A 25541-nucleotide genomic window follows, 5' to 3' on the forward strand; every position below is an offset into this window, starting at 1 on the left:
ACATCTAAGACGAGGGTCCTTGCCCTTAGTGGCCGGAAGAAAGATACTCTTCCCCCCTGTGAGACCTTTAATTATGTTATCCAGAGTAGCTCCAAACAGGCGATCTCCTTAAAAGGGGAGAGCAGTTAAGGCCTTTTTAGAAGTCTGGTCCGCAGACCAGCATTTGAGCCAAAAGACACGCCAAAGGACCACTCCCAAAACAGAGATCCGAGCCACTAGGGGGGCCACATCCAAAGAGGCATCACAGGTAAACTGCAGCCCCTGGACCAGCTGGTCCGCCAGCTCAGCAAAGGCAGGGGAGAGCTGTTCTCCTTCCAGGTCACAGCGAAAAAGTTTAGCCACTCAGTCAGTTTAGCCCACTCAGTCAGGGCACTGGTGAATACTGGCTTTGGTGCCGAACCAGTTAGAGTGTACATATTGCGGGCCACAGCCTCTGCCTTCCTGTCAGCCGGATCCTTAAAGGCCGGGGACTCTTCAACCGGACTCATGGTTGCCTTGCTCAATCTGGAAACCGGAGGGTCCACCAGCGGTGGAACAGTCCACTTCTTAATAAGGGACTCCTTATAGGGGATTTGTCTAGCAAATCTCTTAGGGACCCCAAGGGGGCACTATGGTCATCCCCACTCTTTAGTGACAATTCTGTCAAAATAGGTGTGGAAATGAAATACCTTTGCTGCTCTGGGTGGCTTGTGAGTGCCAAAGGGAACATGTGCCTTCGTCGCTGCTGCGTCCTCCATCTTTAAGGTCTCACACACACAGATACAATCAGTGCTTCCAACAGTGCCTTTTCGTGCGCGGTTGCAGATGAGGAGGAATCATCCTCACTATCTGAGGATTCTGGGCGCGTGGTCGCAGACCCAACAGGGTGACCCACATCTGCGGCAGCCAAATCAAATTCAGGATTTGATAAGACAGATGAGGCAGGGGGCACTTTTCACTAGCCCGTCGCCTGAAAACAACCACCCAGGACACAAATGACTCGGGGACTGCCATCAGTGCATCAATTGATGGTTGGGACCCGGAGAGCCCCGCAGCCTCAGAGAGGGGATCAGGTGGGGAGATGTGTTTCAGTGATTCCATGAGTCACCAGGGGGACCCCACAAAAAGTGTAAAACACTGCAAAGGGACAACCCCCACCCCACTGGCAGCACTGCCCGGTTGCCAGGCACAAAGCACTAAGCGATCCTTAGCAGAGAGGGAGAGGACCCCTCCAGACTCACCACCCAGCAGAAACCGGCACCTACAGCCACCAGGACACTCTGCACTCCATGCACAGCGATCAGGAAGTGAAAAGATCCAATAGTCAGCACCAGAGGATGAGGAGGGGCTCCTGCTGCCAAAATTGCCACCCACAGGGCTCCACTGTCATGGCCACAGCTATTTTCAATGGCAAACCACCGCAAAATGGTCACTGGACTACACAAACATGGCCGATGTGCATTGGGCCCACAGGCTACAAGAAAATGGTGGCCCCACACGGCACCACAAAGCTCCCAGGGACCCAGGAGGGATCCCTAGGCCTCAATGACAGGCCTAGGCAGGATGGGGGGCCCTGGCAGGAGCCCGCACCAGGTACACCCCCCCCCCCCCCCCAGCAGGCGATCGTCCGACAGTGAAGCACCCTGCCAGAACAGCGCCCTGTCCCCACCACATGAGGTAGGCCAGACCACCCACACAGCCCCAGTATAAGTGGAGGGGGGGTAGGATGGGGGAACAGATAAAGGGGGTGCCTGACGGGAAGGAGGGGAACCCAGGAGTCCGACCATCCCAGGGAGAGGCCCACAACCACCCCAAAACCCTCCAGGGGGAGAGTGGGGACAGCTACTCACCATACCAGGAACCATGCAGGCATCGGTCCAGACAGAACCTCGTCTCCATTGAAATGGGGGGCGGTTGGCCAGGAGGAAGGCTGCGACTCGGGCCGAGATCTGATTGTATGCGACCTCGCGAGACGTTTAACTCGCAGGTCAGCCTCCATCTAGTGGTGCTATGTTGCGGCAACCTAGCGCGGAGCTGAGGCCTGCGCATACTCACTGGCCAGACTGGGGTGACCATTGGATTTAGATTATCAGCCCATCGCCCAGTCCGGCAGTTGAATGTAGATCTCACCGAAAAAAAAAAAAAAAAAAAAAAAAACACAGGCAAAAAATTTAAATCTAAAAAGAAAAAAAAATGCCAGGGCCAGAGATCCCAGCAGGGAACTAGGTCTTTACTTCTGACTAGGCAGAAAAAAATATATATCAGAAAGAGGTAGTATACCCCATGGGACTGCCCAAAGGTGTAGCCAGACTTTTTTCCTGCCTAGTGTCCTAATCCTGTAGAGGGCAGTATAACCCAATGTTTAAGAAGATCAGGAGCTGCGTCTGTCAATGAACGAAAGAGAAATATCTTTGCCATTCTGAAACTTCCCTGCAACCACATTGCATATTATTTTATATATATTGTGATTCTGTACTTGCCAAATATGCTGCAGAAATCTCCCTCCACTAAGTCTGGCTGCAGCTGTTTTAAATGTGGGCAGCTGAAGCTGTTGCCTGTTCACTTCCAGGATTTACACAAACACACATATATATATATATATATATATATATATATATATATATATATATATATATATATTATATTATATTATATTTATATATATATACATATATATATATATATATATATATATATATATATATATATATATATATATATATATATATACCCACATACATACCCACACAGACAGACTCAAACCACTGCTTGCCTGCATGCACTGCACATCTCTGGATAAATACTTATGGATCTCTGCAGTCTCTTGTTACTTCTGCCCTCATCCAGCCCCTTTCAGCTCTGCAGCTTTCCTATGACTCATCCCTCCTCCCCCCCCCTTGCTTACAAACTCTCACCAGAGTGAGAGAGGGCTGTTCACTATATAATTAGCCTAGGGCTAATGACCAGACAAGAAAGAGGAAGTGGGCTGTATAAGGTATTTAATGGCAGAAAAAACAAATGTTTTACTATCCAAAGTTAAAACAATAAGGACAGAAGATTTATTAGATGGAAAGTTGAAAACATGTCTGAAGAGCCACTTTAAGAGTATGTTAATACCATACCTTTGGCCTGTGGTTTGTTGCTCTCTAAGCTGGAGGAAGGTTTCCTCATGCTCCTTCTCCTTTCTCTGCAGCTCATCCTTGAGAATCTCTATATTAAGCACCAACTCATTAATGCGACTCTGCTGTGACTCTATCACATTTTCACTATAAAACAGAAGATAACAGTCATGCAGCATTAGTGAATTAAATTCATGTCTTATAATACTAAGGTCCTGTGTAAGATCTTACTAGAGATACAGTGGGTTTGATTTACTAAAACTGGAAAGTGTAAAATTTAATGCAGCTGTGCATGGTAGCTTCTGTGCATGGTATCAGCTTCTAAATTCAGCTTGTTCAATTAATGGATAAGTTCAATTTAAAAAAAAAGTGCAGTTTTTTTGGAGGTAAAAAAATGCACATTTTTTATATATATATTTTTTTTAGGAGCTTGGAAAGCATGGTACCAGTGATGAGCAGATCGCTGATGCCACGCAGGTCTTCTGCAGACTGTCAGTATGAGCTGTCTGCCCCGTACAGCCAGGCAGTTTTACTGACAGGAAGATTCAATGAACTACCCCAGCACTCAACAGCACAGAGGTAGTTAATTTAGGACTACAACTTGACAGCCGCAAAGGATGTCGGGACTTGTAGTTCATTCATACACAGAGCTCTGTGAATGAATGACGCGGCTGTGTGGGCGGAGCCCCGTCTGGCTGCGCAGTTTTCAAAAAGTGACAGTTAGTACATGAAACTTTTCCTTTTACTGCTGTCACAGGGAGAGAGTGCAGCGAGGAGAGGCTGCAGCAGTGGGAACATGTTACACCCTAAAAATGAGTGGAACATGCAACTTGTTCCCAAAGGTGAAATTATCCTTTAAGCTTTGACAAAAAGAAAAAAAAAATGGAAACAAATTGGTTTCTATGAAGAGCTGCACCAGATTATGCACTCTCCAGTGTTAGTAAATCAACCCCATAGTGCATTGGAGTATCCATGTTCTTCCCAGACTTGTGTGAGTTTTCTTTGACACTTCAAACATATAGTAAGGTTGATTTACTGCCATCTGCAGTGACCCTAGCAAGTGTTTTTGCATGGCTAACGAGCAATAAAATGTAAGCCTCGTTGAATTGATTCAATGAATTGACCCTACAGTTGAATTAATATTTTACACTGTACTAAAGGCACTGGATGGGAAGGGGTTAACATCAAGGGCCAATTAATGGGTTAACTGTGTCCTTAACCAGAGTAATATGTACTGCTAACTTAGTTATCTGGCTGTTTTTTCTCCCAGATTTTCAGTAAGAAGATAAAGCCAGATCGCTGTTCTCTGTAAACAGAGTTCTGTGTATTTGTAAACCTGGAAAAAAGCTTGCACCTGCCACCCGCTCGCTGTATATGTCCTGTGAGCAGACAACAGGCGGTTAAAAACCAGCTCTATTACTTTCATGTATTCGTTAAATAGCACTTGGATAGACCACAAATTATCTAATGTATGCCTTTATTTATTTTTGTGTGTGAATTGATTTTAATATCAGTTTATGTGGTATTTACCATGCATTTGTTATTTCTGCAGTAAATACGGCATAAACTGATATTAAATTCACTTTTTCAAAATCACGTGAGATTTGGATGAAATGAGTCATGTGATCCAAATATTGCATGCAATATTGTTTAGTGAATATTGCTCACTACTTTGCTGAAGTTCTGAAGAAAGCAAACGTCAGTTTAAACAAGTCTTGTTTGCTCAAAGAAAAATACTGACGTTGCATGACAGGAACCACAGTGATATACAGGGTACTTTGCGCACAACACCAGAAAGAGTATCTGTACTGCACTGTATTTCCTAAAGAATTAGTTTAAAGGCATAAAGCAAATATCTTCTTCTCCCCTTTAAAAAAAAAAAAAGTATTCTATTCAGGATTGTTGAAATTACATACAGGTTTCTTGTCTCTGCTCGAGCTTCTTCAAGCAAACTGTGACCATAGCGGGGAAGAGCTGCTTGAGTAGATCTGGAAGTGACTTCAGGATTCTGAATTTGCATTCCTGAAATTAAATGAGGCACAATATAAATACAAGGACAGTCATGCCCTAATAGATTATATATATATATATATATATATATATATATATATATATATATATATATATTTTTTTTTTTTTATAAATAACAATTTTATTGAATTTGTATTAATACAATAGTATAAAAACACATGCATAGTACACTAGCGACAAGACTTGACAGATATGAACACAGGTCAAAATACCAAAAGCTCACAATCTTTGATAAACAATCAAGTCAAATAGGATGTAGAAGGAGTGTACGCAAAAAAAGAAAACAGTAATAAGAAAGGCTGCTAGCAGTAGCATTACAGTGTCAAGTAAAGCTTGAAGTATGTTAATAACATACTTCAGGAAAAGCCTTCCAAACAGACAGTGTAAAACATATAATATTAGGTATACCTATGAATACCAAACAGTATAGGCTTGAGAGGGATAGGAAAGGGTGGGGGGAGAATAAGCAGAGAAAGTGTATAAAGAGAAATAGAAACATACAAGAGAGGGAAAGGAAACAAAATGGGGGGGTGGGGGGAAATCTGATGTACACCACATACCAGGCCTGCCAATAGAGCAGATAACCTTATAACTAGAGGTAAGTCAACCAAGCCAGTATAATATACCATCATCCAGATGCCACAGTTCCTAAACTTTTTTGTGCCTGTCTATAGTGTCATTTAGCCAAGCTGTCAGCAATTCCATGAGTTCCACATCCAAAATTCTGGTGTAAAATGTGGTCTAGGGGTATTTTTCTTTTTTAAGTTCAGCGCAATTAAACATCTCGCTGCAGTAAGGATGTGCCTCGGGAGGTTTTTTTTTTTTTTTTTGCTCAGTTTTGACAAGTTTGGAAGTGGCATGCCCAACTAAAATAGTTTAGGAGTGAAAGGGATTGTGGAATCAAATAAGCATTGCAGTAATTGATGAATTGATTTCAAATAGAATCAATTCACGGGAAGCGCCAATATATGTGGATGAGGGAGCACTTGTCCCATTGGCACATTCAGCAGCGATCACTGACTTCAGAACGAATAATGTGAAGGAGCTCCTGGGTGAAATACCAAAAAACTGAAATTTTTGACTTACCGTAAAATCCTTTTTTCTGAAGTTCATTGACAGATGCAGCTCCATACTCTTCTTAACCATTGGGTTATGCTGCCCCCTACAGGAGTAGGACAGTAGGCAGGCCAAAACGTTACCATGCCTATGGGGCAAGCCCTGCAGGCATACACCCACTCACTCTACTATAGGATTCAGTTTTGTTGCAAGCATTGTTAGAGGAAAAAACCCAACCCAATCAGAAATAGAGGGTGCTGTGTCTGTCATGGAACTTTAGAGAAAATAATTTTTCGGTAATTCAGAAATCCAGTTTTCGAGAAACTGAGGTCAGGTGGCTAATATATACCATGTGTTCTGGGCCTGCGTTGGCATCTCAAGTTTTTGGAATTTTTTTTTCCAAATAATGGCAGAGATCTCTGGCATACTCAAGAAACCCAACCCCGCTCTCGCAATCCTACACATAGGGACTCAGGACTACCCGAGAGAGTACTGAGCTATAATAACCCACCTTTTACTTGCGGCTAAGCTGATCATAGCAAGGCACTGGAAAGATGATTCAGCCCACAGCCACAGCGAAGTACTGACCCAAGTAAATTTGAATTACCATTATGAACGTTTGCTGGCGGCTAGGACACTTACATCTACGAAACCCTTTGACACACAATGGTCAGAGTGGACTTCATGGTATCCCAACCAACAGACCTAATGTATAAAGTCCCATCTACTCAACTCATCCCAGGCCGCTTTACCTCTTCCTCCTTTACCAATACAAAATAGGTTCATCCATGGTTGTGATATTTTCAATTTACCCTTGTTATGATGCATTTGTTTTCTTTCTGAAGTGAAGCTTCTGTATATTCCACTGAATACATTTTTCTCCACTGTGCATTTTGAGTGAGCAACTGTCAAAGCTCTAATGTTTGTATGTTCTTTTTTTTGTGTTTGCAAAAACTTTCAATAAAAAGTATTTGTTCATTGACAGACGCAGCTCGATATTCTTCTTAACCATTAGGACGTTCCAAAGCAGTATTTGCATGAGGGGTGGGAAAAAAATGCAGAGAAAGAACATAATTCCCCAAAGGCTAAACTTAGCCAATCAGTTAACATGGAGCTCAACCAGGAACAACTGGAGCTCACCTAGAAACACATACACCCTCAAAGAGAATATTTTCTCTTTTAAACAGCAGCCTGTAAAACCTTGCAGCCAAAAGAAGCATCCAAGGATACTTTGTAGAATTTTGTGAATGTGTGCACAGACGACCAAGTTGCCACCTTGCAAACTTGCATTACTGATGCTTGATGGCGAAAAGCCCAAGAAGCACTAGTAGAACGTGCCTTCACAGGGAAAGGTGGAACCTGACCCTTCAGTGAATAAGCCTGTACCACCGTCTGCCTGATCCATCTGGATATGGTCATGGCAGACGCAGCCAATTCCTTTCGAGGTCCTTCCGTGAGGACAATATGAGAGTCTGATTTCCTGAAAGATTCAGTAGCCACAAGGGATAACCCCAATTGCCCGAACCACATCCAAAGCATGCAAGGCAATTTCCTTTGGATGCTTGGGCTTAGGACAGAGTGAAGGCAGCATGATGTCTTTATTGAAATGGAAATCAGAAACCACCTTAGGAAGAAACGACTGATTAGGACAAAGTACCACTTTATCTCTGTGGACATCCAGAAAAGGTGAACGGTAGGATAGCGTTGCCAATTCAGATATTCTGCGAGCAAAGGTAATAGCCACCAAAAAAGCTACCTTCTGTGACAGTGTAAGCAGAGGAATCTCCCTAATGTTCTCAAAAAGGGAGATTATTGAAGATCAGACAGTACCAGGTTAAGATCCCACGGAGGTAACGGGGACTGTATCAGAGGAGCCATAGGGCGAACCCCTTGAATAAAAGTGTGATTCAAAGCACGCGTAGCTAAAGGGCGTTGGAAAAACATAGCCAAAGCTGACACTTGGCCTTTTATGGTACCCAAGGCCAACCACTGCTCAACCCCTCTTTGGGGAAAAGCCAAAATCCTAGCCACCGAAAAGGGGCGTGGATGCACCTTCAGCAATTCACACCATGATATGTACGATTTCCACGTATGATGATAGATCTTCCTGGAGGTAGATTTTCTAGCCTTTATCAGTGTAGGAATCACTGAGTCAGAAAGACCCCTATCCTTCAATACGTGGCTTTCAACAGCCACGTCGTTAAAGCCAGCGACTGTAAAGCAGAATGGAAGATCGGCCCTTGAGACAGCAGATCTTCCCTGAGAGGAAGTCTCCAAGGAGCACTGGCGAGCAAACTTATCAGATCTGCGTACCAAGACTGGTGAGGCCAGTCTGGGGCCAACAGAATGTCCAGAATCCCTTCCACCTCTATTCTGCGCAGAAGCCTCGGCAGGAGTTTCCACAGAGGGAATGCATAGATCAGCCGATACTGATCGCAAGGAGTCACCAGTGCGTCTGTGGCGTTGGCCAGAGAATCCCAAGACCTGGCTACAAACCTCTGTACCTACCCGAGTCGAGAGGCAAAAAGGTCGATGTCGGGAGTCCCCCACCGGACACACAGCAGATGAAACACCTCTGGGTGTAGGGACCATTCCCCCTGATCCAACACCTGATGACTCAGGTAATCCGCCTGCCAGTTCTCCACTTCTGGGATATGCACCGCATGTATGTATGTAAATCTTTCTTATTCATGGTCACTAATCAGATATATTCCATTAAACATGTTTCCACATGTGCCACAAAAAATGTGGTGTATTTGCTAACCTGTCCCTGTGGTAAGCAGCATGTGGAGCAAACTATTTGTGCATTCTCAGTGAGAGTAAATTAACACATTTCCAATATTAAAAAGGGTATGACTAAACACAGTGTCCCTAAACATTTTTTACATTACCATAATAAAGACCCCACTGGTACCCATTTTAAGATTATAGACCAATTCACTGCCCCTTGGAGGGGAGGCTCTATCAAGAAGGGCGTCTCAAGCCTCAAAACCTATTGGATTAATAAATTGATGTCCTACCTCCCCTATGGGCTAAATGTAGAGTGGGAAATAAATGTGTTTACTAACTCTGCTTAGTTGGTCTTCTTTTTTTACCTTATCAAGAGGCTGTTTTATGTATATTATACATTCATATATATTGGTTATAATATTTTTAAGTATTTTTTAGTAGCTTTCAAATCATTATTTTTTTTTTTGTCCTCTTTTTCTAGGCTTTTCTAACTTGATCTGATATGTCAGATTTATTTGATCAATTTGAATTTTTTAGTTTTTGTTTATATTTATAATGATCGGTCTTCTATCATATGGAAGTTCAGATCTATTATTAGTTACTATTTATCATGTACAGTATCTCACATACAGTGGGTACGGAAAGTATTCAGACCCCCTTAAATTTTTCACTCTTTGTTATATTGCAGCCATTTGCTAAAATCATTTAAGTTCATTCTTCTTCCTCATGAATGTACACATAGCACCCCATACTGACAGAAAAACACAGAATTGTTGACATTGTTGCAGATTTATTAAAAAAGAAAAACTGAAATATCACATGGTCCTAAGTATTCAGACCCTTTGCTCAGTATTTAGTAGAAGCCCCCTTTTGATCTAATACAGCCAGGAGTCTTTTTGGGAAAGATGCAACAAGTCTTTCACACCTGGATTTGGGGATCCTCTGCCATTCCTCCTTGCAGATCCTCTCCAGTTCTGTCAGGTTGGATGGTAAACGTTGGTGGACAGCCATTTTTAGGTCTCTCCAGAGATGCTCAATTGGGTTTAAGTCAGGGCTCTGGCTGGGCCATTCAAGAACAGTCACGGAGTTGTTGTGAAGCCACTCCTTCGTTATTTTAGCTGTGTGCTTAGGGTCATTGTCTTGTTGGAAGGTAAACCTTCGGCCCAGTCTGAGGTCCAGAGCACTCTGGAGAAGGTTTTTGTCCAGGATATCCCTGTACTTGGCCGCATTCATCTTTCCCTCGATTGCAACCAGTCGTCCTGTCCCGGCAGCTGAAAAACACCCCCACAGCGTGATGCTGCCACCACCATTCTTCACTGTTTGGACTGTATTGGACAGGTGATGAGCAGTGCCTGGTTTTCTCCACACATACCGCTTAGAATTAAGGCCAAAAAGTTCTATTTTGGTCTCATCAGACCAGAGAATCTTATTTCTCACCATCTTGGAGTCCTTCAGGTGTTTTTTAGCAAACTCCATGCGGGCTTTCATGTGTCTTACACTGAGGAGAGGCTTCCGTCGGGCCACTCTGCCATAAAGCCCCGACTGGTGGAGGGCTGCAGTGATGGTTGACTTTCTACAACTTTCTCCCATCTCCTGACTGCATCTCTGGAGCTCAGCCACAGTGATCTTTGGGTTCTTCTTTACCTCCCTCACCAAGGCTCTTCTCCCCCGATAGCTCAGTTTGGCCGGACAGCCAGCTCTAGGAAGGGTTCTGGTCGTCCCAAACGTCTTCCATTTGAGGATTATGGAGGCCACTGTGCTCTTAGGAACCTTAAGTGCAGCAGAAATCTTTTTGTAACCTTGGCCAGATCTGTGCCTTGCCACAATTCTGTCTCTGAGCTCTTCAGGCAGTTCCTTTGAACTCATGATTCTCATTTGCTCTGACATGCATTGTGATCTGGAAGGTCTTATATAGACAGGTGTGTGGCTTTCCTAATCAAGTCCAATCAGTATAATCAAACACAGCTGGACTCAAATGAAGGTGTAGAACCATCTCAAGGATGATCAGAAGAAATGGAAAGCACCTGAGTTAAATATATGAGTGTCACAGCAAAGGGTCTGAATACTTAGGACCATGTGATATTTCAGTTTTACTTTTTTAATAAATCTGCAACAATGTCAACAATTCTGTGTTTTTCTGTCAGAATGGGGAGCTGTGTGTACATTCATGAGGAAGAAGAATGAACCTAAATGATTTTAGCAAATGGCTGCAATATAACAAAGAGTGAAAAATTTAAGGGGGTCTGAATACTTTCCGTACCCACTGTGAGTACACCCCTCAAATTTTTGTAAATATTTTATTATATCTTTTCATGTGACAACACTGAGGAAATGACACTTTGCTACAATGTAGTAGTTAGTGTACAGCTTGAAATTTGATGTCCCCTCAAAAAAACTCAACACACAGCCATTAATGTCTAAACCTCTGGCAACTAAAGAGAGTACACCCCTAAGTGAAAATGTCCAAATTAGGCCTAATTAGCAATATATCCTTCCCGGTGTCATATGACTTGTTAGTGTTACAAGGTCTCAGACATGCATGGGGAGAAGGTGTGTTTAATTTGGTGTTATCGCTCTCACTCTCATATTGGTCACTGGAAGTTCAACCTGGCACCTCATGGCAAAGAGCTCTCTGAGGATCTGAAAATAAAAATTGTTGCTCTACATAAATATGGCCTAGGCTAAAAGAAAATTGCCAAGACCCTGAAAATGAGCTGCAGCATGGTGGCCAAGACCATACAGCGGTTCAACATGACAAGTTCCACTCAGAACAGGCCTCGCCATGGTCGACCAAAGAAGAACAGTGCACATGCTCAGTGTCATATCCAGAGGCTTTGGAAAATAGACGTATGAATGCTGCCAGCATTGCTGCAGAGGTTGAAGGGGTAGGGGGTCAGCCTGTCAGTGCTCAGACCATACGCCACACACTGCATCAAATTGATCTGCATGGCTGTCGTCCCAGAAGGAAGCCTCTTCTAAAAATGATGCACAAGAAAGCTTGCAAACAGTTTTCTAAAAACAAGCAGACTAAGGCCATGGATTATTGGACCAGGTCCTGTGGTCTGATGAGACCAAGATAAACCTATGTGGTTCAGATGGTGTCAAGTCTGTGTGGCAGCAACCAGGTGAGGAGTACAAAGGCAAGTATGTCTTGCCTACAGTCAAGCATGGTGGTGGGAGTGTCATGGTCTGGGGCTGCACGAGTACTGCCAGCACTGGGGAGCTACAGTTCATTGAGGGAACCATGAATGCCAACATGTACTGTGACATACTGAAGCAGAGCATGATCCCCTCCCTTCAGAGATTGGGCCGCAGGGCAGTATTCCAACATAATAATGACCCCAAACACATCTCTAGGATGACCATTGCCTTGCTAAAGAAGCTGAGGGTAAAGGTGGTGGACTGGCCAAGCATGTCTCCAGAACTAAACCCTATTGAGCATCTGTGGGGCATTCTCAAATGGAAGGTGGAGGAGCGCAAGGTCTCTAACATCCACCAGCTCCGTGATGTCGTCATGGAGGTGTGGAAGAGGACTCCAGTGGCAACCTGTGAAGCTCTGGTGAACTCCATGCCCAAGAGGGTTAGGGCAGTGCTGGAAAATAATGGTGGCCACACAAAATATTTACACTTTGGGCCCAATTTGGACATTTCCACTTAGGGGTGTACTCACTATTGTTATCTGCGGTTTAGACATTAATGTTTGTGTGTTGAGTTATTTTGAGGGGACAGCAAATTTACACTGTTATACAAGCTGTACACTCACTACTTTACATTCTAGCAAAGTGTAATTGCTTTGGTGTTATCACATGAAAAGCTATAATAAAGTATTTAAACAAATGTGAGGGGTGTACTCACTTTTGTGAGATACTGTATGATCTCACACACACACATTATAATATATATATATATACATACATACATACATACATATACACATACTGTCTCTGTAACTTACAGTAAACAAGTCAAGTAAGCAACAGTTTGGCTTTTCTGACATATATAGCCTATGGTATAATACAAAAGTGACATCTAGAGGGGAAATTGGAAAATGCTTCTAGCATTAAGCTCAGTTTTTCCAAAGGGGTCAGGCAAAAGTTGACAACATGACTCTATAATGCCTTAACACCAAGGAAGGTCTGTACCAGTCAAAAAAAGAAGATACCTGCAGACGCTTTCGCCTGATCTCCAGCAACTGCTTATAGAAGCCTGGGTCCTCGTTGTCTGCAGGGATCATGAACCCATATTAACCTGAGTTAAGTAACTTTTAAGCATATTTTTATTGTATATAGACCATAGTTTCTGTTTATTTGCAAGGCATCTTGCTTGTTATAGGTATTGTCAATCTTGTATTGTATTCCAAATATTGTAATAGTTTGGTATGTAAACCATTTTTGTATAGTAAAAGCACATTTATACAGTGGTCTGAGTCTCCTTGCTTATACCGCAAAATAACCGCAATAGATAGATGGAAGAAAAACAACTCACTGAGAGGCTGAGGTGGGTGCTGGTTCAGGCATGTGGGTGAATCCCGACCATATGGTTGTCATCTTTCCAGAGCCAGGACCAGCTCTTTGACGTCAGCCGACAGCGTGCTTCAGCTGGCTTTCTGCTGAAAACGGGTCACAGGAGTACAGAACAAAGTGCACTCTGTGATCCACAGAAGTACAGCCTAACTCATATTATACTTGCACATTTTACATATTGGCTGAATTCCAAGAGTTCAGATTTTAAGGGGTTGTAAACCTCAGATATGACATTTGAACAAAGCATATCTTTCTATAGTGTGTATTTGTCTCAGTCCAGAGCACTAGGTGTCATTTCTGCCCGTTGCTTCGTTCCACTGGTATAAGTGAGTCACTTCTGACAAGTTTTCCTGATACCAAGAGAAAAATGGTGACAGGGGAAGGAGCTCCACCAGATTGACAGGCTTAGTTTTGTTCCTGTGTGCTGTGTGAAGGGGGCTGTGTCAATTCCCGCCAACTAGCTCTCAGAGCTCTCCTCACTGATGAAACTTCATATCTCGGCTCCCCTGCTTTTGAGAGCTGAGAGATCCTGGGTACATTCTGCACTTTAAATGGATGTAGTTAGATCCCCTGCTACAGGTGGTTAAACATAAGCTTGGGATATGCTCTAGGCTCCCTTTATCGGTGGCAGGTAGAATAAACCTCATCAAGATGATCTTGTTGCCTAAGTGTCTCTATGTGACTTCTCACGTACCTGTCCGAGTTCCTAAATCATTTTTTAAATCCCTGGACTCAATTTGTGTGTCTTTTATATGGACTAATACTAGACGTAAACAGAATAGCGAATTCAGATAGCAGTACTCTGATCGCCACGAAAGGTTTTACATGATGTGCCACATCCCAATCATTATAGGACATTTGAGTGTGAACCAGGCAAGGACTTTTCAGGCACAATTGAATAAAAAGACATTTTATTTGAAAAACATTACATTAAAATCAACAATGAGGAGTGCATATATCTCAAAGGGAAGAAAAATAGGTACATATCATGATATACACAAATTGAGGAAATAAAATCCTACTAAATTGGGACAATGAATGGTGAGTATTTACGATGCTCAGTGTTTACGATGCTCGGTATTTACGATGCTCGACATGTTTCGCTTTAAGTATAAAGCTTCATCGGGAGCTAATCATAGCACTGTGTGAGAGAGTGAACAAACATCATTTAAACAAGAATTGATATTTCATGGAGCTATCAACATTAATTATCAAAATAGTTGATAGACATATGCACCATACAGGGAAACAGCATTGATATACAGTAACGCAAGGGTTAGACAGTCTTAGTTAGCTTGAGTCCAAGGGGAGCAGATGTGATCCGGGGGACCAGAACACCAAACATGGAATCATATGTGGGGAGACCCCCCCTGTAGAGGAGGATATAAATCTCTAGCAAAAGTGCTAAAAGGTAACGAACTCAAAAATTATACATACCTGTATCTTTATTGTAGTATCATGAGCCAGGTAACTGAGCTCATCATAATGAGTTAACGAGAAAGGTGATCAATGATTGCGGTTGGATTCCAAGTATCAGAGAGTCATAGAGGTAGGTTTATTTTAGGACATGCTGGTACATAGAACCAGCCTAGCCTGCATTAGAGAAGGGAAATTTTTTGATGGTAAACCATTATCTTAAATAAGGATAGCTCACCCAGGTGCACAGAGAGGTAGTGGGATACAGAATGGTATCATAGGAAGTCTTAGGCCCAGTTTAAAGTCGAGTATAAGAGACTATGGAATCACACGTTGTGAAATCCAATGATGAAAGTAAGAATTATATATAATAAAACCAAGGTCCCATGTTAACATATATATAAGAAAGAATAACCCACAGGCAACCCAGGGTAGAAACAGTAAAAGGAGAGTAACTATGTTTGTAATGGCGCATACCTGAAGCCCGATCTCTACAACGTCTGAGTTCAAAAAATGAGGAGCATACAGTGCCTTGCGAAAGTATTCGGCCAGCTTGAACTTTGCAACCTTTTGCCACATTTCAGGCTTCAAACATAAAGATATAAAACTGTAATTTTTTGTGAAGAATCAACAACAAGTGGGACACAATCATGAAGTGGAACGAAATTTATTGGATATTTCAAACTTTGTTAACAAATAAAAAAACGGAAAAATTGGGCGTGCAAAATTATTCAGCCCCTTTACTTTCAGTGCAGCAAACTCTCTCCAGAAGTTCAGTGAGGATCTCTGAATGATCCAATGTTGACCTAAATTACTAATGATGATAAATAGAATCCACCTGTGTGTAATCAAGTCTCCGTATAAATGCACCGGCACTGTGATAGTCTCAGAGGTCCGTTTAAAGCGCAGAGAGCATCATGAAGAACAAGGAACACACCAGGCAGGTCCGAGATACTGTTGTGGAGAAGTTTAAAGCCAGATTTGGATACAAAAAGATTTCCCAGGCTTTAAACATCCCAAGGAGCACTGTGCAAGTGATAATATTGAAATGGAAGGAGTATCAGACCACTGCAAATCTAAGAAGACCTGGCCGTCCCTCTAAACTTTCAGCTCATACAAGGAGAAGACTGATCAGAGATTCAGCCAAGAGGCCCATGATCACTCTGGATGAACTGAAGAGATCTACAGCTGAGGTGGGAGACTCTGTCCATAGGACAACAATCAGTAGTATACTCCCCAAATCTGGCCTTTATGGAGGATTGGCAAGAAGAAAGCCATTTTTTAAAGATATCCATAAAAGGTGTCGTTTAAAGTTTGCCACAAGCCACCTGGGAGACACACCAAACATGTGGAAGAAGGTGCTCTGGTCAGATGAAACCAAAATCAAACTTTTTGGCAACAATGCAAAACGTTATGTTTGGCGTAAAAGCAACACAGCTCATCACCCTGAACACACCATCCCCACTGTCAAACATGGTGGTGGCAGCATCATGGTTTGGGCCTGCTTTTCTTCAGCAGGGACAGAGAAGATGGTTAAAAGTGATGGGAAGATGGATGGAGCCAAATACAGGACCATTCTGGAAGAAAACCTGATGGAGTCTGCAAAAGACCTGAGACTGGGAGGGAGATTTGTCTTCCAACAAGACAATGATCCAAAACATAAAGCAAACTCTACAATGGAATGGTTCACAAATAAACATATCCAGGTGTTAGAATGGCCAAGTCAAAGTCCAGACCTGAATCCAATCGAGAATCTGTGGAAAGAACTGAAAACTGCTGTTCACAAACACTCTCCATCCAACCTCACTGAGCTTGAGCTGTTTTGCAAGGAGGAATGGGCAAAAATTTCAGTCTCTCGATGTGCAAAACTGATAGAGACATACCCCAAGTGACTTACAGCTGTAATCGCAGCAAAAGGTGGCGCTACAAAGTATTAACTTAAGGGGGCTGAATAATTTTGCACACCCAATTTTTCAGTATTTTATTTGTTAAAAAAGTTTGAAATATCCAATAAATTTCGTTCCACTTCATGATTGTGTCCCACTTGTTGTTGATTCTTCACAAAATTTACAGTTTTATATCTTTATGTTTGAAGCCTGAAATGTGGCAAAAGGTTGCAAAGTTCAAGGGGGCCAAGTACTTTCGCAAGGCACTGTATGGATAAGATTAGCCCTCAGAGGAAGCGCTGATATTGCGCCTGGTAAAGGTACTCAGTACTGAAAGAGAGAGGCCAGAGGTATTTAAAAAAACTTTCAATATTCAATAATGTAGGAAAGTGGTCCAAAATGTCCATCTAATTAACTCACCGAAGTAAGGGTCCAAGCGCACATGATCACCTTGCCCGGATGGGGAACCGCCACCATAGTGAGAGCTGCATAGAGCTGCTCTCTTATAGGAAGGCTCCCGGGAGATGAGTCAGCGTCTGACGTCATCTTGCTGGCCGCCTCCCGTGGGCGTGCGCCGGGACGGCGTGCGCGCATGCGCACTGCGCCATACCTCGCGCAATCGTCCAATAGGAGGACGCCCGAATGGATCCAGACCAGGAAGTCCTATCCATTGCAGGCGCACGTGCCACAGGAAGTCAACCTCCGGACCGGAAGTGACCTCAAGTGGCCTATCTGGCCGCACATATGTCAGACGTTGTAGAGATCGGGCTTCAGGTATGCACCATTACAAACATAGTTACTCTCCTTTTACTGTCTCTACCCTGGGTTGCCTGTGGGTTATTCTTTCTTATATATATATATATATATATATATATATATATATATATATATATATATATATATATATATATATATATATATATATATATATGTTAACATGGGGCCTTGGTTTTATTATATATAATTCTTACTTTCATCATTGGATTTCACAACGTGCGATTCCATAGTCTCTTACTCTCTCTTCTCTCCACTTTAAACTGGGCCTAAGACTTCCTATGATACCATTTTGTATCCCACAACCTCTCTGTGCACCTGGGTGAGCTATCCTTATTTAAGATAATGGTTTACCATCAAAAATTTCCCTTCTCTAATGCAGGCTAGGCTGGTTCTATGTACCAGCATGTCCTAAAATAAACCTACCTCTATGACTCTCTGATACTTGGAATCCAACCGCAATCATTGATCACCTTTCTCGTTAACTCATTATGATGAGCTCAGTTACCTGGCTCATGATACTACAATAAAGATACAGGTATGTATCATTTTTGAGTTCGTTACCTTTTAGTATTTTTGCTAGAGATTTATATCCTCCTCTACAGGGGGGTCTCCCCACATATGATTCCATGTTTGGTGTTCTGGTCCCCCGGATCACATCTGCTCCCCTTGGACTCAAGCTAACTAAGACTGTTTAACCCTTGCATTACTGTATATCAATGCTGTTTCCCTGTATGGTGCATATGTCTATCAACTATTTTGATAATTAATGTTGATAGCTCCATGAAATATCAATTCTTGTTTAAATGATGTTTGTTCACTCTCTCACACAGTGCTATGATTAGCTCCCGATGAAGCTTTATACTTAAAGCGAAACATGTCGAGCATCGTAAATACCGAGCATCGTAAACACTGAGCATCATAAATACTCACCATTCATTGTCCCAATTTAGTAGGATTTTATTTCCTCAATTTGTGTATATCATGATATGTACCTATTTTTCTTCCCTTTGAGATATATGCACTCCTCATTGTTGATTTTAATGTAATGTTTTTCAAATAAAATTTATTTTTATTCAATTGTGCCTGAAAAGTCCTTGCCTGGTTCACACTCAAATGTTCTATAATACTAGACGTAAGCTTAAACTGTGCACGATACAATGCCCAAAATTGGAGGCAGGTATGGCACTGCCCAATCTGTACTACTATTACTTGGCAGGACAATTATGCCATTTGGCTGACTGGTTATTGCTGACTACTCCAGCTGTTGTTTAATATTATCTTGCTAGGGTGTTGGGGCTGGAGCACTTTCTGGTGGCTCTGGAAGCCCGGCAAGGACTCTGTGAGGGCGTTCGGTCCCGATTCTTACACTAGCCAGGGCAGTGTGGCGAGAGGCTAAGAAGATTACTGACGCTGCCGACATTGCGGCTGCTCTACCTATTTGGCATAATCCAATGTCCCCCAGTCTCCAAGCCTTTCTGGATTTTAGGTTCTGGGAGTGCAGGGGAATCTCTACCTTGGGAGATGTCTATGTGGGGAATATAATTGCTACCTTTCAGTCGCTGCGGGACAAATGCAATCTCCCCCGTGGCGCCTTCTATAGGTACCTCCAGCTTCGCCATGCACTCCATTCCCAGTTTGGCTCTAACGAGGTTATCCTCTCTGATTATCCACTAATTGGTATCCTGCGCTCTCAGGGACCTAGGGGCCTTATTTCCACGATTTGCATCTGTTATCGGCCACAGTTAATGGTAATCCGCTGGTGGTGCGCACCAAGTGGCAGCAACTTATCCCTGATTTGTCAGATGAAGATTGGGAGGAGGCGTGCCTGACGCACCTCTCGGTTTCTCCGGCTGTTAACAGGTTGATCCATCTCTACATGCTACATCAATCTTATTTGACGCCGGTCCGGTTGCATGCCATGCATTGACTTTCAACTCCTGCGTGCACCAGGTGTATGCACCCGCGTGCGGATTTTGTGCATGTCATGTGGCAGTGCCCGGTCATTGCGCGGTATTGGCGGAGGGCGACATAGGTTCTCTCCTCGGTCCTGTCTGACAGGGTGCCGTGCACGCCTATGGTGTGCCTGCTGGGAGTGCTGGACGAGGAGCAGTGGCTGAGACATGCTAGGACACTGTTACAGGAGTCTCTGTTTATGGCACGTAAGGCCGTTGCCCTTAAGTAGATTCAACCTGCTCCTCCTTTGGTACGTATGTGGCTGCAGTTGGTTGATCAAGTGTTGCCATATAAAAAAACTTGTGTTTGAACATAGAGGATGCCCGACTAAGTATGATAAGGTCTGGGGGGCTTGGTGCGCCTCTGATCTTACCAATTCTGCTGTCTAGCTTTAGCCGTGTGAAGCTGATCCCTTTTTGCATATGCCGTTCTCTACATTGCTCTCATGTTATGTCTGACGGTTTTACTTTATGCCGTGTTGGACTGCAGTTTGCTGTTTGATTTCTAAGTTCACATAATTGAGATACAATGTTTATTATGGAAACTATCTTTACTGTATGCTTGCATAAGTTGATGTACCGATTCTGTTTGCTTTTTATTTGATATGTTGGCATTCCTTTGGGGGGCCTTGTTGCATGTACTTTGTGCTTTTTCTCAGTTAATAAAAAGTTAAAAAAATGGATGTAGGGGGCGCATGCGTGGCTTCTGACGATGGCGGACGTGTAGTAGGTGAGCTCCGGTCCTCGCTGGCTCTTCACTGCCCCTTCTCAGCTTCTATCAGCTACAACGTCTACAGGGGTAAGCTGCATCACACCCTGATATCCCCCCGGCCCCCATGGGAAAAATAGGACAGCAGAAACAAGGTTATTCGGCACCATTAGAGCCGCACACACAGGCCGCTATGGAGAGGTTTCTCACAAGGCCGCAATCTCACAGCCGGACCCGTTTGCCGCGATGGACCCTCAGTTGGGTCTGGACCATCCTCCTGATCCCCCCGTCCCCTTACAGCTTCGGGGGGGGGGGGGTGTTACATCTTCATCATCAGCTACCTCTACGTTAACCCCAGCCATCCTGGATGAAAAGCTGTAGGTATTTCTTCAGCAGATGACCGTGAATATGGCCGCAGAGGTGGGCAAGCTTTTTTTGGAGCTTAGGGGGGAGATAACACACATTGGGGAACGCACTGACACCCTAGAGATCAAATTTGATGAACTGGTGCAGCGTGTGCAGGTATTGGAGGATGAAAATTTTACTTTGAAACACTCCATCTCCCAACTCCAACTGCAGCAGGAGGACTTGGAGAATCGTGAACGGTGCCACAATCTGTGCTTCAGGGGGATCCCCGAGACTGGGGGGACAACAATCTACGCTTCTTTTTATTGGGACTATTTAACACTCTAGCCCCCCAATATGGTCGACATAGATTGGCGCCTGGATCGTGCACACAGATCACTGGGCCCAAAACCCCCTGCTGGAGCCAGACCATGTGATGTTATAGTCCGTTTTCATTACTATGACAGTAAGGAGGCTCTAACATTGGCTACTCGCAACAAGTCGCAGGTGGATTATAAGGGGGCCAGGATCCAAATCTTCAATGACCTCTCACCTACCACCCTGAACAAACAAAGAAATCAGAGACTTGTGACTACATTCCTGCAAAAGCACCTTGTCCACTATTATTGCGTGAACTGCATGAAGCGGAGGCCTTTATTCACAACTTGGGCCTTCCACCTTTGCCTGAAGAGGACCTTGTGCCACAGTCAGGTTTGAATCGTCCTGTTCCGTCTACCCCTGGACGCATGTGGACCCCCGCCAAGACCCCGCAGAGGAGAAATGTCGGGACCCCCCATCGACCTCGTCACCTCAAGCCTCCGACTTGATCTGCTTCCATTGGTTCTAATGTGGCACCTACCTAGGCCTGCTGCCCTTGTGGCTATCTTGTAGCCCTTTTTACCACCTTGATAAGGTGGTCACCCTTTCCCCTCCCATGGGGTTATACGTTAGCTGTGTTTTATGGCTATGTTTTTTTTTCTCTTTTTTAAAGGATGTGTTTGTGCTGTTAAGCTTATTGTTTTTATTTTTTATTCCGCTGAAGAGCCAGCGGGGCCCACCTCTCTTCCTCGTAGGAGTTTGTCTTGCCAAGACTTCAGTCCTGGTTTCCTGAGACTTCGAGATCTCTCACGTTTTGTACTGAAGTTCCTATTAACTGTTTTTTGGACTTGTTTTGTCCTTTTGCTATTTTTTTCCGTTTTTTTTGGTTTTTCTTTTTTGCCAGATCTTTTTTTGGCTGGGTCTGGCCATGTTATTATCCCATTGTGGATTGGTGCCTCTGTGCCGCATCTGCGGCCGTGTCACAGATTGCATCGGAAAATGTATGTCATTTGTATGTTTTGAGTGAGCAAGATGCACTTATTGAATTGTTCAGCGCTTCTGTCCGCTGTTTAGATTCCCTTTCCCCATGGCTCTGAGAATTCTCTCGTATAATGTCAAGGGACTAAACTCTGTACAGAAGCGCTGGTTAGCACTTAAGGAGTTCTGCACCTCTGGTGCACCTCTGGTGCAGATGTAATTTTGGTTCAGGAGACTCATTTTCGTCCAGATGGTTCTTTTAAATTTGCTTCTAGCTATTTCCCCACCGCATTCTTAGCCTCCGACCCGTCTGGCAAGGGGGGGGGGGGGGTGGCAGTCTTGATAAAAAAAAAAAGTGTGCCCCATTCGGGTTAAGGATTCAATGCTTAACCATCAGGGGGGATTTGTGGCATTGGTCTGTGATTATCTGTCTTTTACAATACTTAACATACTACAACTTGATGGTGTTTTCCAATCCACCTCCCACCCGTGGCAACCGTTCACGTTGGTGGGTGGTGACTTTAACCTCATCATGTCACCACATAGGGACCGACAGTCACTGCATGAGGAAACACCTTCCCGACGGCTCCTGACCCAGGCAAAAGCGTTCCGCAGGTGTGTACGATCTCACAGGCTGTTTGATTCCTGGCGTATCAAGCACCCTACTCATAGGCAGTTTTCTTTCTATTCCGCAGCCCACAAAATGCACTCTAGGCTAGATCACTTTCTCATTTCCGCCCCCTTATACCTTGTGTTGTTACCTCTGACATTCTTCCCATCACCTGGTCGGATTACACGCCCCAATCATTGTGGAGGTCTCCCTGACTTCCTCTCCCCCCAGGACCTGCCATTGGAGTTTGAATGAACGCCTTCTCCAATCTCAGGAGATCCGGGACAGATTGACCCGGAACCTGCAAGAGTTTGACGAGGTGTCCACATTGTGGGAGTCTCATAAGGCTTTTGTCCGGGGCTTATGTATAGCAGAAGGCTCACGTCTGAATAAACAGACTGAGGGTCTGCGATCCTCTCTCCTGGCCGACCTTCGGTCGGCAGAGGCCCGGCCTGTGAACTCTCCCTCTGTGTCCTCCTTCCAAAAAGCAGTGGGCCTCCGGGATAGTCTTAAATTACTAGAAATGTCCAAAGTGGCTAAGTCTTTGATGTGGTCGCGTCAGCGTTTTTAAAAATATTCTAACAAACCTCATAGGATGCTGGTTAATCAGCTTCGCCCCCAACCCTTTCACTCGGTCCCAGATCTCCTGATTCAGTCTGACAGAACCCCTACACACTGTCCTTATACCATGGCTGAAGTGTTTGGTGATTTTTACAGTAAATTGTATAACTGCCTTACCCCTGAACAAGGTTTCAATTTTACACAGGATCATTTTGCAGCTTTTTTCCAATATCTGTCCCTTCCCAAGCTCTCCGCTGCTGATCTTCTGAAGCTGAACGCGGACATTTCTTTTGACGAACTTGGCTCTACGGTGAAACATATGCCTTCACATAAGGCTCGGGGCCCGGATGGCTTGCCTTATCTTTATTATAAATCCTTTTTGCCCACATCTCCTTGAGCTTTATGCCTCTCTGATGAAAGGCAAGATCCCGCACCCCCATTTTACTCACTCCTATATCTCGGTTATCCCCAAGTCGGGGAAGGATGCCTCCCTCCCGGATAATTACAGACCAATAGCGTTGTTAAATTTTGATTATAAAATTTTCACAAAAATTTTGGCTAATAGACTCGCTTACATTATCCTCAAACTGATTGATAGGGATCAAATAGTGGGTTTTGTACAATCCCGTCATGCAGGTGACAATACCAGGCGCACGGTGGACCTGATCGACCTTCTTAATCGATTCCCCCGTCCAGGAGTGGTCCTCAGTTTGGACGCCCAAAAGGCCTTTGACCGCCTCAGCTGGCCCTACCTTTTTTCCACTCTGCAAAGATTTGGCCTGAAGGGTCCGTTCTACCAGGCTCTTGAGGCATTTTATGTCCCGGTCACAGCACAAGTACGATTGTCCTCTGCCTTTGTGTCACCCCCATTCTCCATGTCTAACAGCACTAGTCAGGGGTGCCCTCTATCCCCTTTACTCTTTATTTTGTGTCTAGAACCCTTGGCTGCGGCCATTCGTTCCCATCTAGATATCACTGGGGTCCTGATGCAACACAGAGAATACAAGCTTTCCTTGTTTGCAGACAACATTCTATTGACCTTGACCAATCCTCTGGTATCCTTGCCCTCCCTACATTCAGTGATGTCCTCTTTTAGTGCTATATTGGGTTATAAGATTAATGCCTCTAAAACTGAAGCCATGCCTTTACATGTCCCTCCAGACCTGCTGACCCAGTTGCAGAGTTCGTATCCTTATAGACGGGTGCCCTGCAGCCCTCAAGTATTTAGGGGTTCATCTGACTCCTTCCCACTCTATGCTTTATAATGCTAATTATGTCCCTTTGTTTGGTGACATATCCAAGTCTCTCCGACAGTGGATGGGACACTTTGTTGGTCGCATAAATGTGTTAAATATGTCCATTTTACCCAAATTGCTTTATTTGTTTGACACCCTCCCGGTAGCAATTCCTTTGTCCCAACTTAAGGCTTTGCAGAGGTCTTTTCTTAATTTTATTTGGAAAGATGGGACTCATAGATTAGCTGCCGCGGTGGTGTTTTCTCCGAAGAGGAAGGGGGGTCCAGACATTATTAAGTACTACTATGCCTCTCACCTCCGTGTGGCGGCTTCCTGGTCATCCCTGGTGGCTCCCAACCGGTGGTCAGAGATAGAGCGGGGTGCAATCTTTCCAGTCCACCCTTGCTCCCTCCTTTGGTCACCTATACTTCACACCGATAGGGTGTTGAGGGAGATGTGTTTGGCTCCCATGAAGGTCACCATGGAGGTCTGGCGCAGGCGTTTCCACAGATTCTCTCTCTCTTCGCCATGCCCTCCTCTGACCAGTGTCCTCTTTAATCCCTTGCTCCCGGATGGCATATATATTGGTAGAGTTTGGTCCTGGACTCATGCCCCCCTTTTCCAACTCTGCAACCTAGTCCACCCGGTATCTCGCACCTTTTTCTCCTTTGAGACGTTGCAAGCCAAATTTGCACTTCCTAAACAAACCTTTTATTTCTACCTACAGGTACGCAATTTTTTTTTAGATCTCTATCACCTCCTCTGTCTCTGGAGAGGCCTTCCGCATTTGAATATTTATGTGCTCATGGTCCCCACCAGGGCCATTTAGTGTCCTCTATATAGAACATTCTCCACGATGCTATTCCCCTGACCGAAGATTACCACCCATACATGCAAAAGTGGTCCAAGATTTTGCAACGTCCTATACCCCTCCCTCTATGGAGCAAGATTTGGACTTCCGCCTTTAAGGCTTCCAGATGTGTGGTGCAGAGAGAGACTACCTTGAAAAATTTTTTTTTTTTTTTTTGGTATAGAACCCCTGCCCGCCTGGCGGTGTGGGACATAGGTGGGCACTTTGTTGTACATTTTTTGGCAATGTACTGATATACAACCTTTCTGGAGCATGGTTATGTCCTTATTCTCCAGTGTTACTGGTTTACAACTGCCACTGGATCACCTGCACTATTCTTCTGGGTCTTCCATTTCCCAGTATTCCCAATAGATTGTCCTCTTTTGTACTACTGGCTGCTAGGCGGGTCATTCCGCTACATTGGCTCCAACAAAGTCCACCCGACAAGACCCTCCTGTTACGATTA

The 25541-nt window shown here is 44.1% G+C and overlaps 1 protein-coding gene across 3 annotated transcripts in view; it reads right to left on the bottom strand.

Moving 5' to 3' along the window:
- Positions 1-25541, bottom strand: part of RPGRIP1L (RPGRIP1 like) — a 478852-nt gene that overhangs the window by 373837 nt on the left and 79474 nt on the right. For all 3 annotated transcript variants that reach the window (XM_082269857.1, XM_082269856.1, XM_082269855.1), the window contains exons 5-6: positions 5015-5120; positions 3102-3245 (exon numbers count right to left, since the gene is read on the bottom strand). In XM_082269857.1, the coding sequence (XP_082125983.1) occupies positions 3102-3245; positions 5015-5120 (250 nt within the window). The remainder of the gene's footprint in view (positions 1-3101; positions 3246-5014; positions 5121-25541) is intronic.

This window comes from Pelophylax lessonae (genome assembly GCF_965119305.1).
Source record: "Pelophylax lessonae genome assembly, chromosome: 10".
In the NCBI taxonomy this organism is placed as follows: Eukaryota; Metazoa; Chordata; class Amphibia; order Anura; family Ranidae; genus Pelophylax; species Pelophylax lessonae.